Raw genomic sequence first — 19,526 nt, forward strand, 5'->3', positions numbered from 1 at the left:
GGAAGGTATGTGTTTTGGGGTGGGGCAAATGGGGAGTTGCACAATTATATTTCGCGTTTCTTTTCTAGACAGTGGTTATATTGCATGGAGCACTGGCGTTTTCTAATTAATGGAGAAATAATCGTGGCTGAGACAGACTCCTCAACTCTCCGTGTCTCATTTCTGGAGCGTGGGAGGGCGGTTGGTTTGGTTAGGTAGTGTCACATTAATTTGAGAGAAGTGAAAGTAAGCAGGGAGGGCAGGTGCTGCTAGTGGAAAACTATTTAAATACGCGTAAAACAATGTTCCGCAAATAAACTTGAGAGCACGTCTCTCCTTTTTACGCACACAGTGACAATTTCCACAAAATAATTGGGATGAGTGCGTCATATCGAAGCTAAGAATCTAAACGTCGATGTTCAGTTAATAAGCACCATGTGTATCTTATTTACAAGCCCATTGTTTACAAGCCCCTTGCGCCGCCGGTGCGTCACTTTGTGGCGGTGGTTCCCAAAGTGTGCTTTGCTGCACCCCGGTGCACCGGTAAAAAAAATGGTGGGGAGCCACGGCCAACTGCCAATTAGGTCAAGGGAGCCACGGGTCCAAAAAGTTTGGAAACCACTGCTTTAAAGGATTTCCCTTCCTCTACAACGCTCAACACGCGAATATTGAAAAAAAAAAAAAAACAGACCGCCTGTTCCAGCGCACAAAACAGAGCCCGATAAAGATTCATTTTGAGGGCCCCTTAAAAAAACTGCTGGTGCTTAGACCCGGTGAGACCAGGCCCATTTAAAGCCCTGGGCCATGGTCCTGAAGTGATCGGCCCACCTCAGCGCTCTTCTCCGACACCATACTGAATGGAGCTCAAGGAAACGACCCACTGGATATCAGGGGATTGAAAGGCATTGGAGTGAATTCACTGATTCTGGGTAGGCTCCTCCATCCCACACTGCCACTGAGTGACATTAGCAGTAATACCAGTGAGGCAGTCGTTGAGTGGGCAGTGGGGAATTTTTACAGGTACAGCAAGTCTGTCAACCACACGACAGCACTTTCCACCAACACCCTGTCTATCTGAACTCCAGTAAACTGCTGTGAACCTTACAGCCTGACACATGTGCTCTTTTCTCAGACTTTAAGAAAAGGCACCTGGGTGAACTTAGTGCAATTCTCGTTGTATACTATGCATCTTTCACAGCTGAGCTAGAGCACTACGCGGAAAATTGGTAAATGAAGATAAATAATATAAACCTGTGGGGATTCTCTGGGGAATAACACCCAACTGCCTGTTGCTGCCAAGTTTTTTGTTTTACTGTTATATTTTCTGTTGAATAACTCACATCCATGGGAATTGTACTGTGTGCTAAATTAGAAGACATGGGGAGAGGAGTTGGCCTAACGGCTAGGGCGGTCGACCTCGAATCTAGGGAACTGGGTTCGAGACTCAGCAAGGACACTGGACATCCTGTGATTCTGATCAAATCACTTAATCTCCCCGTGCCTAACAAAAGGAAAGTGTCCTCATGTAATGCAACTGGTGATATGTAAGGCGTTTCGAAGGCAGACCTCCTTGATCTCGTGATCAAGGAGGTCTGAGGTCTGCCTCCGAAACGCGTAGAGTGAGCAGGCTGTGAAAATAAACACGCTGGAAAGGAGTTGTTGCTCGGACATCGTTTATTCTGGGAAATAAACAAAACGATTTGGTTGGAGATTAGGGGCTTGCGACCCCGTCTTGCGCGGCAAAACTATTGTGAAATATATATATATATATATATATATATACATACACATACACACACACACACACACACACACACACACACTCACACACACATCATCTAGGGTGAGCAGAGCAGGAACAATAATTCAAACCCAGAGTGTCCTTATACAGACATCTTTCTTAGCCCATCAGTAAAGATGCGGTGCTCGGCGTGCACTTACCGCAATGATCTTCTCCTTCCTGGGGTCGATCACCCGCACCTTCTTGTCTTTGGACGTCGTGCAGATGAGGCTGCCGTTGCGGTTCCAGCACACGTTGAAAATAATATCAGAGTGCATTTCGTCCAGGGTGATGAGCGCCTCGCCAGTGCCCACGTTCCAGATGATGACGACATTGTCACACCCTGAAAAACCATCATCTCATCTATCACTCTATCGAACTTAAAACAATTACGTCTTTACACGAGTGAATCATAGCACGATGAAACACGACCTTCTATAATAGCAAGTTAACACGGTCTTATCGTTTTCTGAGACAATCTGCCCAAACTTAATTTCCAATGGAAGCATTCGTCCAAAAACAGAAGCAACGTGTATAGGCTAAATACACCCTATATGTTAATAATCATGAGTGTTTGTTTTATCGGTGGACAGAAGATACAGCTTGTGGATTTGATTACAGGAAAACTATCTGGAAAAAAATTATTTCTGAAAAAATATAATTTCTATCAGAAAAAAATGATAGGCAGCAATTTTAGAATTTACTCCTTTATTGTCTCCAGTATAAGTCTAGGATCTTTCCCCTTTTCTGCTCATTCTAATTTTCTGAATACTTCACGTTGCCAGGTTTCAAAAGATTCCCATCATCTGCAGAGTCCCCAAGGGTTCCAAACTTTCTCTTAGCATCTCTAATCCCTCCATGGAGCCCTTTGAGGCGATAGTCATAGATAACAGCATCAGGATTCAACTTTATGCCAATGATACAAAACTCATTCTGACAGTCTCCTCCGCTACAGACAGCCAATGCCTCAAACACTGCTGCACCTCATCCAGCTCTAGGATGTCCAGCAACTACCTGAACTCGACCCAACCAAGACAGAATGCCTTTTATTTGTCAAGAACAACAAGCAAGAAATAGTGCAAATGTGGCTCAATTACAGAAATTTTGATGGCTTCGAACACCAACTTTTACCAAATGCAGTCACTTGGTTTCACCTTGGGCACCAACCTAGCCTTCAGGGAACACACTGCTGAAAAAAATGATAGACTGGCACCAGCTCTCTCTCCTAAAGAAACTGGAACTGTGTCTACCAGAAAGTGACTTCAGACCTGCTCGTATTGTCACACCTGGGTAGGAATAACCCCCTACTCCATGGACTTCCAGACTCCACATTGGGCCCCATAAAGGCATCCTACTTTCTGCAGCATGTTTCATCCACGGCTTGAAGAAATATGACCACATCACCAACCATCCTAATGGAACTTCATTAGCTTACATTGTCAGCCCGCACTATATTCAAAACCAGATGCACCATTTAACAAAACTATCATGACCAGTAACTCTGCTTATCTTGCAGATAAGGTCACCATCTCCGGTGGCTGTAAGCATACCTGCAACTAGCACACCCTCAGATTGAAGAATAAAAAGTGTAAAGAAATTAAAAAAACATAGCTGCAGGTCTTCTCCATCTATGCACCCAGTATCTGGAACAACATCCCTGTAAAGCTGCACAAAATAATGAAAGAGTAGAGGATACACCTCAGTACAGAGCACTACATCACAATGCAGTAAAATCCAATAACAAACTCCATCTCCTATCACTTGTTGAACGTATGCATACCTTTGACTCTGTACAATGCTCTGCTGCTTTTCTGGCTAAGTTCGCAGAATTCAAGTACCACATACTTTACATTACCTCACTGTGGGTGATCAGGCAGATTTGTAGTGGAGGTGTCACTGAGTTGATGCCGTGAATCATGCATCTTCCACTTAACTTCTTCCGTTTCACACACACACCTTAGTCAAACCTCTAAGCCAAATAATTCTGGCGCAGTCTCGCCTCTTCTTGGAGACCTCTCTGTTTAACTGGCCGCACTCGCAAAGTGGCAGTGAGACTTCCATGTCAGCCTTGCAGCCCATTTTTGAAAAGTGCAAGGGTGCACAAACACCCCAGTACCAAAATATTACATAGTCATAAATTGGCCTCTATGAAAATGTAATTCTTCCAACACTTTCTCAATCAGAAAAGTATCTTTCTTCAAATGAATATCTATCATAAATGCAGACACCTCACAGTCAGAGCTCCGACTTGGAATACTATGATAGGTGGGGAATTTGCAATCCAGCCAAGCTCTGTTGGGTGTCTGTGCATTTCTGACCGACTCCTCGGGTTACAAAGGCACTTCATTAGAAACCTTACCACCCGAGTGTCACAGCTGCACATTCACAACGACCTGACAAAGCCACCGAGATGCTGTACCTCCTACAGTGCAGCAGCAGGTGGGTGTGCATCCTCCCCTGAGGGGGTGGTCACTTGGTGCAAGATTCACATAAAACTTTAAAAAGGAGAGACGGTGAGAATCACTCACTTCAAATGCAACACAAATAGACTATACACATGGCAATTTCCATACCTTTTAAAATAACATTTTCCCTTTACAGTTTAGCTCCGTATAGACTAAATCTGAAATCAGCAGGTTGTACAAACAGATACATATATAATGAGTGCAGATATCTACCCTCGCACCCATGACACGTTTCAATCGAGCACAAACCAATATATGAGCCCAAGCACACCCTATGTAGACCTGTAGAGCCAACAGCGAGGGGCCGACATTTTCCAAATAAATTGTTTATGATGTACTTGGTAGTTGGTTGCTAAAACTACAGTTAATTGCCATGGATATTGCGGCAGCAATGTTAACAGGAGACACGCCCCCTATTGCTTAACTACAGCTTCAATGTTCTGGCATTGCCCCCTGGCTTCCTACACGTGCTGCATATCTCTGCACATACATGCGCTCCACTGCTTTCTAGCTAGGTTTGCCCTACGTAAACATACCTGCACTGAGCAGTACATTGCGCGCCGCTGGATGCCACGTGATGATGCCCACTCTTTTCGAATGGCCTTCCAAGACTACCACCGGCTCTGTGAGGGGGAGAGTGAGTCCATTCTCTGGAATCTGCCACACCTTGGGAGAGGGAGACAAAACAAGCACCACTGTTACTGGAGCACCCATGTTTGTGTGAGCTGGAGGACATATCAGCCTCGTTAGTGTAATGTACAAGTATTCAGAGTGAATCTCAAAAGCCATCCGAGGAACTGAAATGGTAAAAATTAAACAGCACACCTTTATTGGATACCATGTGCCTTTCACGGCAATATCCTCGTTCAACAACGACAACTTTAGAACGCAGTGGGCTGTGAATTAAAGCACAGCAATGGAAAGTGGTGGCCCAGATGACATACATAGATCTGGTGCATAGCTGCCAAGGTTTCAGATTGCTATGTGTGACATTTTCTTAATTTCAGTGTAATTATGAGTGACATTTCAACGACTATATATACATTTCAGAAATTAAACCCATTTGAGGAACAAGGACGAGTCACATCATAATCCACAAGCTGTATTACTGAGCAGTGCGCCCTGGTCCTGCCCACTTCCTGCCAAACCCTGCTGGTGGCACCATCACCCCACTCACAGTTTGTCACACAGAGATACACTACAGGCTCTTCTGACTCAGTGATGCTTGGTCCACTGAGAAGTTATATTGGCAAGCACCAGTGGCTCTCACAGTCACCTGACCCTGGAGCGAGCAACTACTAACACAGCTTACAGTCAGCGGGAAGACAGACTGCTATGGGATGTACAGTCAGTTCTCAGCTGTAACAGGGCAGACCGGTGGCAGCTCAAAAGAAAATCATGGCTATGGTACAAGAAAACAAGAATTGGCATAGCCAATTGGTCTCGCTTTTTGGACCCTAAAAGTATTTCGTTATGCAGCAGAATATCCTTAGGGAAACAACACCAACTGTTGCATGGCTAAACACTTATAAGGTCCCAAATGCGAGACCTATTGGCTATGCCAATGCTTGTTCCCTTTTGACATGCAGAAAACAGTGGTCACTTATCATGCATTATCAAAGTTGGACTATTATAATTCCCTTGATGTTGGTGCTCAGCAGGGCATCTTAAAAAACTTCAGAGACTGCAAAATGCCGCAGTCAGAGCTTTTAAAAATATTAAGACATATGAACCAATCTCTAAAGCCATAGAAGAATTACACTTGCTCCCCATAAAAAAAGAAAGAGTAGCTTTCAAAGCGCTCTGCATTGTACACAAAACGCTATATAACTCTGGCCCTGCTTTTCTTAAAAATAAAATATTCCGGTACACTCTAATAAATCGCTTCGATCAGCCAATCTAGGAACGTGTCCGTTCTGTTAATTAACAAAGCCTCCTGGGGTGGCACAAGTTTCACCATGCTACTTACCGTCTCTGGAATCAAATGCCATGGTATCTGAGAAATCAGCCTAACTTTCTTATTTTCAGAAAACTCTTTAAAACCTGGCTGTTTACTCTACCCTTGTAGGTCAGACTATTGGCAGACTTTATGCACGTCTCTTACCTTAAAGCAGATGGCAGCGCCAAGAAGCCCACGGGCAGAAGCTGCCCTCTACAAAACCCAAATCAACTCTTTACCCACTTACCCACGTTTGAAGGAAACCCTCGCAGCTGGACCTCAGGGCGGCACCAGGCTATGACCTCACTGTATCTGAGAACTACCGGACGGACGCAACAGGGATCAACGAGGGTATGCAAAGAAGCTGGCATGACAGGAAGAGGGTGGCACACCCGGAAACGTTTGGAATTGGTTTATTTTTGCAGTTTTAACCAGCTCAAGCAATGGAACGTGAATATTTGTGCAATATCGAAGACACAGGAAGATCTACAGCTGCAGTTAAGGACTGGCTATACAATACTATGATGAGTTGTAGCTAAGCGATGACGTTTTCACCGCTAGGGCACTCCATGTCAATGACACCAAAATAATATTGATTATCACGCCAATTATTAAAAGTAAAAAAACAACAACATTCTTTTAACTATTTTAGTGAACTGTCTGATAGATTATGCAAATAAAAAGAAGGGACCGTCTTCTGCTCACTCTCCCCTTGGAGTGCCAATGAAGCACGCGCCAACGGATTACCCAATCATCAGGTTAATCCATGAACGCCATAACTTCCATCTTGCCTATTGGGTAAGCAGCGTGAAGGGGTCACAAGACAACCTCCATCCCTCCACCAGATACCTACATCAATTAATAATAAAATAGGAGAAAGGATATCCAGCTATGTTGCCCCAGCCAACGTGCAAGCTTGCACGGAGGAAGAAACCCTAACAGAACTATTCACTTTGGTAGTAAAATACGGAGACAGCCAAGGCCTTTAACAGCATATTTACATTTCGTGCAGCAGTGCATTGCCTTTGTGTGTCGGAGACTTTAGATTTTGAATGGCGGCCAATGTATTTATTTATTGTCAACAGTTAAAAAATATCAGTGCAGACCATGACTCGGAGCAAAACCCATGTCATACGTCCATTTCTTTGCACGGCATACATTCATTTTATTTCAAGGGAACATACACCATGGAGTAAGGGATGATGCGGGGGTCCTGATAAACAGTGCAGTGGGCAGAGCATAGCATTTCTGTACTGAAAGACTTTTAACAAGTTACATAGTTTGATATTATAGGCTTTTGAAGTTCAAGCATTACAAAGCAAGGGAAGCGGGAGCATAACATTCACTCATTACCCAAACTCAAACGAGACACTGCTTAGGAACCTGGCGACGCGATTCTTTATACGGGCCGCACCTTGCCTAACGACTTCTATTGAGATGCGGCTATCACCAATCCGCGGCTGCATAACCCATCCAGCACTGCGGCAGTGCAGAGATCTCTCGCTCTCTCTCTCTCGCTCTGTGGGCAGCAGACCTCACTCACCCGCTGGGACAGCCGGTCTCACCCTTTTTGAATCGCTGGCCAAGACCATTGTATGTCTAAAGGCCAAGAATCCAGATCACAACCTCTACGGGCTTTGCTACTGCAGCCTGGTTTGCGGGGCGGAGGTGGCTGGGCCGCCCACGCCGCAATCGATTCATGCTGCGGCCGGACCCCCTGCGGCCGAGGCAGGCGGCCTGTCATCATGGCATGAGAGAGGCTGTGAGCAGCAGGCAGCCTGCACTCTCAGATTCCCCCCACCGCTTTACTAACTTCCTGTTCCGGACCGGACGTGACGGCACTATTTTCGATACATTTGTAGCGCTCTCAGAGCTGAGAGCTGCAGCAGTAGTCTACTTAACTGTGGGACACGACGGAAGCAGGCACACTTCTCTCAGAGCAGCAGAGAGAGCCACGGGCACAGTGACAGGCGCTGCTGGTGGCTCGCCTGGCAGCAGGTGGCAAAATGCGTGACATTGCATTTCAGTGCAGTGATGCGGATCACCGCACTGAAATGCGTGAGCGTCACACCTGTTGTGTGACGCTTGACAGGACTGCTGGTGGTGGCTCTATTTAGTTTCCATTGCCCTTCGCTCCCCCACTCTATTTAAATGTAATCCTTCCCTCCCCACCTCATGGTCAACAACTGCCGCCTGGTGGCTCAGTGGACTAATGCCTCCACTGCAGGGGCCTGTGTTCGACCTCGTGGTCACAGGTTCAAATCCCGGCGGGTCCAACTCAGCCTAGATAAAATGAGTACCATTGAGTACCGCTGAGAAACTCAGCGCCAAGATACCTCTGGGTGAACATGCGCTTTACAAATACACGTTATGTTATCATGAAGCTAAGGGCCAATCAATCAAGGATCTGAGATGCTGATCCTTAATTGGCCCTTAGCTTCATGATAATATGACTAAGCGACAGAGAGTTACACAGTGGACCTTAGTAGACAACCATCATTTCCCGAGCAAAAGTTTTTTTTAAGTGTCTATGTGTATGCTTTTACATACGCTTCATGTTCACAGTCCCCCTCTTGTATAGTTGTACTAAAGCAGAAAAATAGTTTAATGATCTGAAAACATACACGCAGCAACACTCAGTGCTTTAAGGGGTCCTCGCCGGTGGTTCTACATTCAGACATCACAAACAAATGAATAAACAAGCATTTGCAATGCAATAGGTCTCCCATTTGCGAGAGTTTAAGCTATTGACATTGTAAATGACGATGCCTTTTATTTATGTTTTAAAAACAAGCACATAAATTATAGCCATTCTCATTTACAATTTCAATAGCTGAAGCTCTCGCATATGCGAGACCTATTGCACTGCACATGCATGTTTAAGTTGGCAGGTACACAGCGACGGATTGGTAACGCGGGTACTCGGGTAATGCCCGAGGGGCCGGTGTCCAGTCCCAGCTGTGGGCTGCTTTTTTGAGCAGTCTGAGGGCGATTTGGCGATTTCTGGTTTGCTCAGAGGCTGCCAGCGTCCCAGTGGGTGCCTGAGTGGCCTTTCTGGAGGCAGATGGGCCTCAATGACTTCCCTTTTATCAAAGGGCAGTGGTAGAACTCCCTTTATCTCGCTGGGGCCGGCCCATTAACACATGCATATTGAGCAGGGGCAGGGGGCCGGAGCAAAAGTGGCCACACTAGTATTCCAGTGTGTTTCACCAGTGTAAACTAATCCGTGCATTTTCTTTACCCCCCTTTTTTTGTTATAAAACTTCGCAGAAGCAGTGCTTTACAGGGCAATATGCAAATGTGGGCCACATTTTTTCAGCGTGCCCGGGCCGATTTCTAATCCCAATCCAACCTTGCAGCTATATGTGTTGGCTGCATATACCTGCCAACTTAAACAAGCATTTGCTATGCAATAGGTTATTTTCTTTTTAAATGATTAAGTGCCTGCTCTGTTTCTCTCATTCAACCCTGCGGAACGGGGTCCCATGTTTTTTTTTTACGGCACAGTCCACTTAAACATTCTGGACTGTTAAAACAGAAATCAGACTCCAAACTGAACGATGTCTCAGTTTGGTGCTCTATTTTACAAATGGCAATGAACCGGCAACAACGCGCGCTGTCCATAGATGGCAGTGCAGCCATTCAAACGAACATTTTGCTTGTTCGGAAATTACATTGTGATTGGCCATTATTAGTCAGGTGCAATAATCGAAAGAAAAAAAAGTAAATAAATATTACCATATAACATGCCGGACCCTATATTGATGTCCTTCACTTTACAGGCAAAAAATACTGATCGATTTCCGAACAATGATTGTAAAAAAACAGCATTAAAATAATCTAGCGATGTTTTTTACCCGTTTCAATTTCACATTTTACCTACTCTTGCATTCCCTATGAGCATCTGCTTTTTTCAGGATGTCGTGTTTCCGGAGGGTTTTTTCCCATGCAACATATCACTCTTGTATAGTGCGCACAATCCATCAAAAGAGTCGTCTCAGGTTCGGGTTAGTGTTTTCTAGCGGGCCACGACGGATATGGTTGGAATTACGGCTGAAGGAAAGAGTTTTTCAAACTGCTCGTCAATGAGTCACTAGTCTAGGGGATTCAAAAATACATGCTCAGCCAATATGTGCCTTACCTGCGGAGTGCACAGGCCAATAGTCAGGAGGTGCCAAGTGTAATTCTGATTTTATGCGAATGTGTGCATAGGGGTATACGGTTGTTGACATACTGGTAGGGTGAAAGTAAAAGAAAATTAAATAATTGCTTACACTAGAATGGGTGTGCTGTGTGTGGAGGGGAGGGGGTAGTGAAGTAAAGGAGATGCAAGGAAGTAAGTGCAGGAGAGAGTGAAAAGAAGGCGTGGAGGGGACGGGAGGGGTTAGTGAAGTAAAGGAGATGCAAGGAAGTAAGTGCAGGAGAGAGTGAAAAGAAGGCCCTTAAAAGGAAAGAGATGAGGTGTGAGGTCTGCAGATGGAAGGGTTCAGAAAGATCTTCAGAGAAAAATGGGTGTAAGTGTCTAACAGTGAGGATGCAGAAGGAAGTAGTGTGAAAGGGAGTAAATGTGGCATTTTGAAGACTACTACCTCTTCTACAGACCTTAGTAATGTTCTATTTACAGTCTCAAAATTTCAGAATGGAATCATTTTCCATTCTAATTAGTCACAAAAATATTTACTCATTTATCTGATACTGGTAACAAGCTTTGGCAAAGCTAATAAGTTACGATGCAATTTTAGTTTACATGGTTTAAGGCGCACCCTCAATTACATATGCCACAACTCTTGGAACGTATTCTTTTCCACGGCCATGCTACATCTTGAGGTCGCACCCACTCCTACTTTTTACTGTTTAAAGCCCTGCGTGTATTGCAGTTGATCTGACTTGAGAAACATGAATTTAAAATTTTTTCCAAAATAAAATGCAAAATTAAAATGGTGCATGCAGCAATGGTCCCCTGGCTTTTCTTAGAAATTGCAAAAACATGAAACCATACAGCAAATGTTGGCACAAAGTGTATCAATGCTGCCAATAAATTCTTATTTCTCTCTAGCTTTTTTTCAACGTTTCTTTCTAGGTCCGGGAACGGGATCCTCGCCTAGCTAGTCGGTTTCCATTAGCGAGAGGCGTCTGAGGGTGCTGGGTGGAGATGGGGATTGGAGGGAGGCAACCGGATGTACCTTGCCATCTGCAATAAATTGTTACAGAATTCTTGTGACACAATCTTATTTCATGTTGAGATGCAAGGACTCGCTAGTGGCAAATTATAAAAGATCAGAATAATAAAAGTAATAAGAATATCTATATGATGCAGAGTTACAGTTTGGTAGCACTGCGAATAACTGGTGTTCTCGTTGCCAAATAAAACGGCACTCAGCGGATGAGGAAGGACAAGTCAGCTCTGTAGGAATTCAAACCTGCAAACTACAGAGTATACACTTATAGTTCACTTTTTTTTTAATTTATTGATTTTTTTGTTTTTATTCCGTGGTGGTGGGAGACAGGTTAAACAAACAAACATAAATCTTACATAATTTATACCTATGAAATTATACAATAGTAATTAAAGGACATTATTAATTTGCCAGCCACTTTTCAAATGGTGCCCAGTTCTTAGAAGCAGTTAAACGTCTTTTCTTTCCTCTGAACGCCTGAACAGAAGTCTCTAGTTTGAACCAGGCCAACATCCTGGCCTTCAAAACTTATAGTTCACGGAGATATTTTGCAAATTGTGGAACATGACGCTAGAAATCTAACAGGGGAATTATCTGAATGGTGTGGCTATTTTTGTTAAAGGCTTTTATTTCAAGCTTTATAAAAGTCAAAACTACTTCTATGATCTGCGTCTTTTGAAAAATGCCAAGAATAGATGTTACCAAAAAGCCTTCTGTAACTCTCCCTGCCAAAGGCCCATCCCTCTCTGTTAAGGTGCACCACCAACAGGCACAGGGGGTGTTCCTATTCAAATAACATTTCCTGTCTGGGCCTACTGCCTTCAGACAGTCAAACATGTTGCTGACCTAAAGCATACACAGAATGTGTATCAGTAGAGAGCACGTTCACTCCCAGGTCTCTATTGACACTCCTGATACTTATTTTTACCAAACTCGATGGTGCTCCCTGGAACAAGCCTTAGCGCAGGCCCAAAAGATCTGGGAGCAGACCACGGACTCCTTTCATCGTCATTTCAGCAGCCACTGCATGGCAATGGCCTGTCCAGGGCTTTAAGTAGGCCGGGTTTTGTCGGTGCAGAGCACCGGAAGTTCTTAAAAGAAGGTGCTGAGACAGGTCCCTATCGGTGTCTCCATTTCTGCCCTCACCCTCAGGTTGGAAAAGAAAATCTTGACTCTGCAGTAGTACCACTGCTCAAAGACTGATGTAACTTTAAAGAGACTTGTTTTAGTTTTTTCACAGTGTCATCACTTCAGACCTCAAGCACTTTCAATATTATATCCAACAAAGCCACAGTTGTTGCTTATTTATTAAATGCAACTAACAACCATTGACAAAGCCAATAGCACGGGCTTGTTGTAGGTCACTGCCCAAGCATAGGCTAGAGATCGCCGAGCTGATTGAGCCCAAACAGTTTGACGTACTTTTTATGACTGAAACTTGGGGTGACAAGATGGCAGGTCCTGATTTCTACCATGCTGTCCCGCAAGGCTTCAAGGTATTTAGGTTTGACAGAACAGAGAAAAAAGGGGGAGGAATTGCAATGGTCTATCTGGACAACTTAAAAGCTATCTGTGAGCCTATACCCAGTCCTGATTGCGAAACTTTCTCCTTCAATGTAATAATTGCTAATCGCTCCAATTTTATAGGGATACTACTTTACAGACCATCAGGAAGCAAAGCAAGTTTTTTCAACACAGTTAAATCACTGCTTGAGGCATGTGCAGTTGAGAAATTGACACATATTATAGGTGACTTTAATTTTCATGTGGAAGACAGCTTGGACACTAATACTGATAATAATAATAATAAAGACATTTATAGAGCGCATGGTTACGCCATCCCGGCGTGTCCCCGCGCTAAAAGATAGAAGAAAAAGCTCACCATGGGAGAGGGCAGTGTGAGGCAGAGGACATTAAAGTGGAACTATGAGGAGAACAGATGAGTTTTAAGTTGGCGTCGGAAAATAGTTTCCGAAGGCTCCAGGCGGAGACTGATGGGAAGTTTGTTCCATCCTATGGCAGCCGCCACTCTAAAGGACCGACCTCCCATTTTTTCTCTCCTATAGCGGTGGGTCACAAGGGTGCCCATACCACCTGATCTAAGCGATCTGCGTGGTTCATACCAAGTAACCAGACCTGTCAGATAACCGGGAGCTTTATGCCAAAGGATCCGATGATATATTAGGAGGGCTTTGTACATTATTCTTTTTTTCACTGGGAGCCAGAGGAGGGCCTCCAGGGCGGTTCTAGAGTTGGCTCTTCTTGGGAGTCTAAGCACTAGGCGGGCTGCACCATTTTGCAGTATCTGGAGTCGTCCTATGCTTTTACTAGAAGCTCCCAGGAAGAGGACATTCCCATAGTCGAGGCGTGACGTAATCAGTGCCTGGGTAATAGTGCGCCGAGCCTCCAAAGGGAGGAGGTCCAGGGTTTTATTAAGAGTCCTTAGGACTCCAAAGCACTTGCCTACTAAACGATTGATGTGTGCCTCATAAGAGAGTGTGGGATCCATCCATATCCCTAAGTTCTTAGCTTCAGGACATGGTGTAGGCATAGCGCCTAAACAGCTTGGCCACCAGTCACATGTCCAGAGCCGTTGATCACCACCAACCACCAGGACTTCTGTCTTGGAGCCGTTCAATTTTAGGCAGTGATTATCCATCCAAGTGGCCAATGCTTGCATACAGGCTCGGAAGTTATTGGCTCCAGCAGCAGGAGTTTGGGTGAGGGTAAGTAAGAGCTGTGTATCGTCGGTGTAGGAGACAATCTCTATGCCGAACGATTGAACTAACTCAGCCAGGGGGGCTGCCTTAATCGAACTTGTGACAATGACTGGTCTAAGACAGATAGTCACAGGCCCCACACACTGAGCAGGGTACACCCTTGATGGTATTTTTACCAATAATTAATCCATTTCAGTCAAGGAGATCCTGCCTCTGACTAGGATAGATCACTCAGCTATCATTTTTGAACTGCTCAACCTTTCTACTTCTGAAGGGAACGGTTCGAAACACTTAACCAGGACCTATCATAGCTGGAAATTGGTTGACGGTAATACACTGAGTGGCCAACTATCCCAAAAACAATTTGAGCTCTCAGAAGACGCGGAAACTGCCTCTTTACAATTCAATAATTGGCTTGCACAAGCGGCTGACAAGTTATCCCTTTGAAAAAAAACACAGACCAAAGAAAATCACCGCCTACCCCCTATGGTGTTCAGATACTCTCAGGGCAAAAAAACAAGAATGTAGGCAACAGGAAAGGCGCTGGAGAAAGGACTACAATAACCAGAACTTCGCCACCTACAAAACCCTTTTGACTGAATATAAATAACTAATTCAGAAAAATGCACCTATTTCACCAAACAAATTAATTTGGCAAAGAACTCCACTAGAGAACTCTTTCAAGTGGTTTCAAAACTATCAGGTCCTTTAGAGACAAATTCCATTGAACCATCACAAAAATTCTGCGACTCTCTAGCACAACACTTTTTAAAGAAAGTGAAGCAAATTTACGACATTTTCGACACCAACACTTGCCCTTACAATCACACCTTCACTAGCGTTGGCTCTTCCGATGCCTTTAGCTTTTCTAAATTTGAATCAGTCACGAATGAAAAGATCCCTACTCTTATTCAACAGGCTAAATCAGGCTTCCCACATGACCCTCTTCCTCCTAACATCTTCAAGCAAGCCCACCAGGATGTTGGCTCCCTGCCTAACTGACATTTTTTATGCTATGTTCTCGCATGGCGTCTTCCCCACTATATGGAAAAGGGCATCCATAGTACCTTTATTGAAAAAACCCAACCTTGACCCCACACAACCCAATAATTATAGGCCAATTTCTCGTCTTCCTCTACCTGCCAAATTAGTAGAGAATGTCATGAATGAACAGCTGACAGACTATTTTCTAAAACATAATTATCTAGATAAAACACAGTTCGGTTTCAGAACAGAACACAGCACAGAATCAGTTCCAATCAAAGCCACAGATGAAATCAGAGCAACTTTGGACTCAGGGGGAGCTGCCATCCTGATTTTGCTTGACTTGTCGGCAGCGTTTGACACTGTCAACCATGATCTTCTGCTAAGTCGTCTCATTTCCATCTTCGTTTCTGATAAAACACTTACACTGTTTTCATCCTTTTTGTTAGTCAGAATACAATGAGTAGCCTTGGGAAGCTACGAGTCTCCGCCTTTTCATCCTCCAGTTTGGAGCTCCTCAGGGCTCATCCTTGAGGCCCACACTATTTAACACTTATGTATCAGAATTGCCTAAACTCATAAGATCTTTCGGCCTAGCGTTGACATTCTACGCAGATGATCCACAAATTGTATTATCTTTATCATAAAACTCCACACCACCAATGCAAAATTTCAAGGATTGCATGTTGGCAGTCAGTTCCTGGATGAATTCTCATTGTCTGAGATTGAACTCAGACAAAACAGAAGTAATCACTTTTGGCAACTTTTTGCCTAACTGGTTACAGAACTGATGGCCGGACGTACTGGGATCAGCACCTACTCCAGTCACCAAGGCAAAAAACTTCGGTGTGATCATCTATGACAAACTGAATTTTAAACCACAGGTAAATGCTGTCTTCTCATCAAGCTTTTTCTTGCTGAAAACCGTCAAAAAAATACTACATTTTATCCCCATGGACAGCAGAAAAAAAGTGATTTCTTCCCTGATCCTGGCAAAACTCGACTACTGTAATGGTCTATATATCGGCCTACCTGAAAAACAACTCAAACTGCAAATGATCTAAAATGCGGCTGCGCGTCCCCTGTTAGGTATCCCTAGACACTCGTCAGTCCGATATCATTTGCGTAAGCTGCACTGGCTCCCAGTTAGGAACTGCATAATTTTCAAAGCCCTCTGCCTCACCTATAGGCACTGCAGAACACTGGCCCCATGTTTCTGAAGCGCCTACTCTACTGGTACGTTCCAAAAAGACATTTATGCTCCGAAGGAGCTAAACTGCTAGCAACTCCGAGAGGCTTCAAGGCTACATGGGGTCGTAGTAGCTTTAGGACACCTGCCCCCAAACTCTGAAATGCACTCCCTCTCTCCATTATAACCCTCCCAACTTTATTTGCCTTTAGAAAGGCAGTGAAAACCTGGCTATTTGAGAAATAATCACTTCATCTTTACAAATACTGGCTCAATCCACTGCTCAGCACCAAGACACCCTCGGGTATTCGCGCACTTAATACATTTATTAACGTAACATAACTTGTTGTATTATAAATCTAGATGCAATGACAGAAGCAGAAACATACCAGTCGTGCGGCACACCACGCTAAGCATAGATTTTTAGCTTATGTGTTCTTAAGCCATGCCCTAAATTACATCAGCGACGCCCCTTAGAGAGAAACCCCCACCCCGTTTTTTATCCCACTTAAAGCCATGGGCCTATCCAATGAGGAAGGCATATGCAGCCTTGTACCATTCCCATGAGCCTATCCAGTCCTACAGGAACCAACATGCATGAGATCAACGGAGTTAAAAAGGGAGTGCATTTATCACTTTTTCTCAGCTCTATCTCAACAGAGAAAGATCCCCCATGCAGAAATCCCTGCTTCTAGATCCACACCTCTCAAAACAATGGCGTTCCTCTCCTTTATGTACTCCAGAAAACCAGTACTCCGACCTTTTGTAGGAGTTCTTTCCACAGGTGGGTGAGCCACTGAAAGCTTGAGCCTGGCTCAAGCCTGAAGCCTGGCTCTGGCTAAACTCGAGGTCCCTTTGTAATCTCCAGCCCATGCTGAGGCGAGCTTGCATGTGGCTTCTGCCTACCACCCTTGCTCAACCCTCATGCATTAAGGGGTAAAAGCGAAACTTTAACAACTGAGGTCAGGGGATGTGATTATCTGGTCAGAGAAGGGAGTGTGGGAATAGGGCAGTTGCGGGGTAGGTTGGATGCAGGGGTGTAATGTGCTTTTAGTGGGAAGGATGTGGCCGAGGAGCATGTGGATAGAAGGTCTGGGGACGTGCCAGCATGGAGATGTGAAAGACGTCCTTTGGGACGAGAAAGTGTATAGTAGGAGGGTCTGTAGCTGTGGGGTTTGATAGGGGGGCTGGTTAGGATATGTTTGTGAAGTAGCTGGCAAGGATCAGAGTGAGTCTTAAACAGAAAGGAATGAGCTTGGCAAAAAGCCTCTTTGATGGTCTGTCATTGAGGAGAATCTCTCAGCAAAACAAAGAACCTCAATAGAACCGAAGAAATTTCTGTTGGACAATTATTATTAATCTGCCCTGGGTCAATAGTCTCAATCCCTACCTCTGGTGAGTACTGTTAATGCCCTGCCTGAAAGGAAGTACTGCTAATCCCCATCAAGATGGACATTACTGTGGCTAGGGATGTTTTTTGTCGGTTCTGGGTGGCTGGCCATATTGGGAAATACCCGGTAAACTCCAACAAAAATAGTTTTGTTCGCTTGCTCAATAAATTAACACTGGGTCTCAATGTGGTAAATATTTTATAGGGATCTATTGCTCGGAAATGTTTAGCTTTCCAAAAGTTTCTGCAGCGTTAGTCCAAACTATAATGAACAAAGCACTGGGAATCTAGGACTGAGGAAAGGCATCTACGATGTTCTACACCAACAATTTGCGAGATAAGAGTCTTTTTCACAATAGCTGTCAATATTGTGGCCACAACATAAATCCTAGAATAAGGACTCAGTAAAGTAAAGATTCGACCTGGGGTGGTGAGGGACAAGTGAGTTAAAAAGTGTAATATATACTATGTAAAAGCTCTGAAAAAAAACCTATTAGGGGGTGATTAAGCAGAAACAAAACAAAGTTTCCCAGAAATATCCTTTGGCTGACATTCTGGTAGCCAGGGCAAGCTCTAAACGAACTATTTTGGGCATGAGGCAATAATAATTATAATGAAGACCTTAAAGATGCAAAGGAGCTTTATGAAAATACTAAAAGTATATTGACTAAATCACGTTCATTAGAAAAGTAGAAATCAAAATAAAATAAATAAGTTCAAGCGGTCCGATATAAGGTCAACAAGTCTAAACATTAACATAAAAAGTCAACTGCACCATTATAGCTTACAGAGGAAAGTAAAATATCAGAAATATTACTAAGTCTCCTTGTGAGATGGTTAGGGGAAAACAGGGCCCAGATAAGGTGGAGCCGCAAGTGAGCGTGCGCTTCTTAAAAAATCAATAGTCAAGCAAAATTGAGCCTGAATGCCCAAAACGCCTTCCATAGCTCTGGAAAATTTTTGCAGAAGCCCACAGCCAAGATGAGAAAAATTTTAAATAAACCGCAAGCCAAAAGCAGTTGCGGTTCGTGAGTGCATGTCCTGTTGCCAACTCATGCTGAACCCTTCCATTGTCTTCGATAATTTTTAAGAAGGATGGACAGGCTTAGTGGATGCCGCCGGTGTTGTGAAGTCCGAGAGGACTTCCACAGGAATGTCTCTAGGCTTCATTTATGTGGAAGTTTTTTTTTTTTTTGTGATGTCCTCATTTTGCCATTTCACTAGTTGGCAAAACTCCCTTCCTTCACTGGAGATCCAGGCCAGGTTGGAGTCCTTCCATACAAGAGAGAAACAGCCGTTCCTATTTCCACCCTCCCCCAGAGTGCCCGTAGCACGGAAGGAAAACAGAACTGACGGCTAATCCTTGGCTTAATCATTGGACCTCATACTTTGAGACCAGTTCACCCACTTAGCCCACACTTTCTCTCGACTACTAGTATCACACAACATGTCTTGTTTGCTTACATATATAACACTTTTTTTTACATTCCAGGAAAAGAGGTGGAAAATCAGACTTCCATAGTTTGCATATCTCTCGTCTCCCTAAAATAATTACATAAAAGATGAATCTTGAGTCCAACCTGCTGATCACTATATCATTGTTTTGCCAAACTCCAAAAAAGACCAGGGCTAAGCTTACCCTCACTAAAGTACTAATAACTTCAGTGAGAAATTCACACACCTCCTACCAACAATTTTCAATATACGGACATGTTAAAAACATATGCAAATCATTGGCAGCTATGTTCCTACATTTTGGGCATTCGTACTTTGTCCCCTCGAGTTTTTCTAATTTTGCAGGAGACCAGTATACCCTGTATGCAGTAAAAAGATGGTTGCGTTTCAAATAGGCAGGTTTAACTGTTTCCCTAAGTAAAGTAAAGGAGACTGTCCAGGTTTTCCA

The 19,526-nt window shown here is 44.0% G+C and overlaps 1 protein-coding gene across 2 annotated transcripts in view; it reads right to left on the reverse strand.

Annotated features, from left to right (window-relative positions):
- Positions 1-19,526, reverse strand: part of LOC147672090 (coronin-1C-like) — a 501,805-nt gene that overhangs the window by 89,189 nt on the left and 393,090 nt on the right. For both annotated transcript variants that reach the window (XM_086948042.1, XM_086948043.1), the window contains exons 4-5: positions 4,761-4,890; positions 1,921-2,102 (exon numbers count right to left, since the gene is read on the reverse strand). In XM_086948042.1, coding sequence (XP_086804168.1) covers positions 1,921-2,102; positions 4,761-4,890 — 312 coding nt within the window. The remainder of the gene's footprint in view (positions 1-1,920; positions 2,103-4,760; positions 4,891-19,526) is intronic.

The sequence above is a fragment of the Lissotriton vulgaris genome, unplaced genomic scaffold (assembly GCF_964263255.1).
Source record: "Lissotriton vulgaris unplaced genomic scaffold, aLisVul1.2 SCAFFOLD_468, whole genome shotgun sequence".
Taxonomy (NCBI): Eukaryota; Metazoa; Chordata; class Amphibia; order Caudata; family Salamandridae; genus Lissotriton; species Lissotriton vulgaris.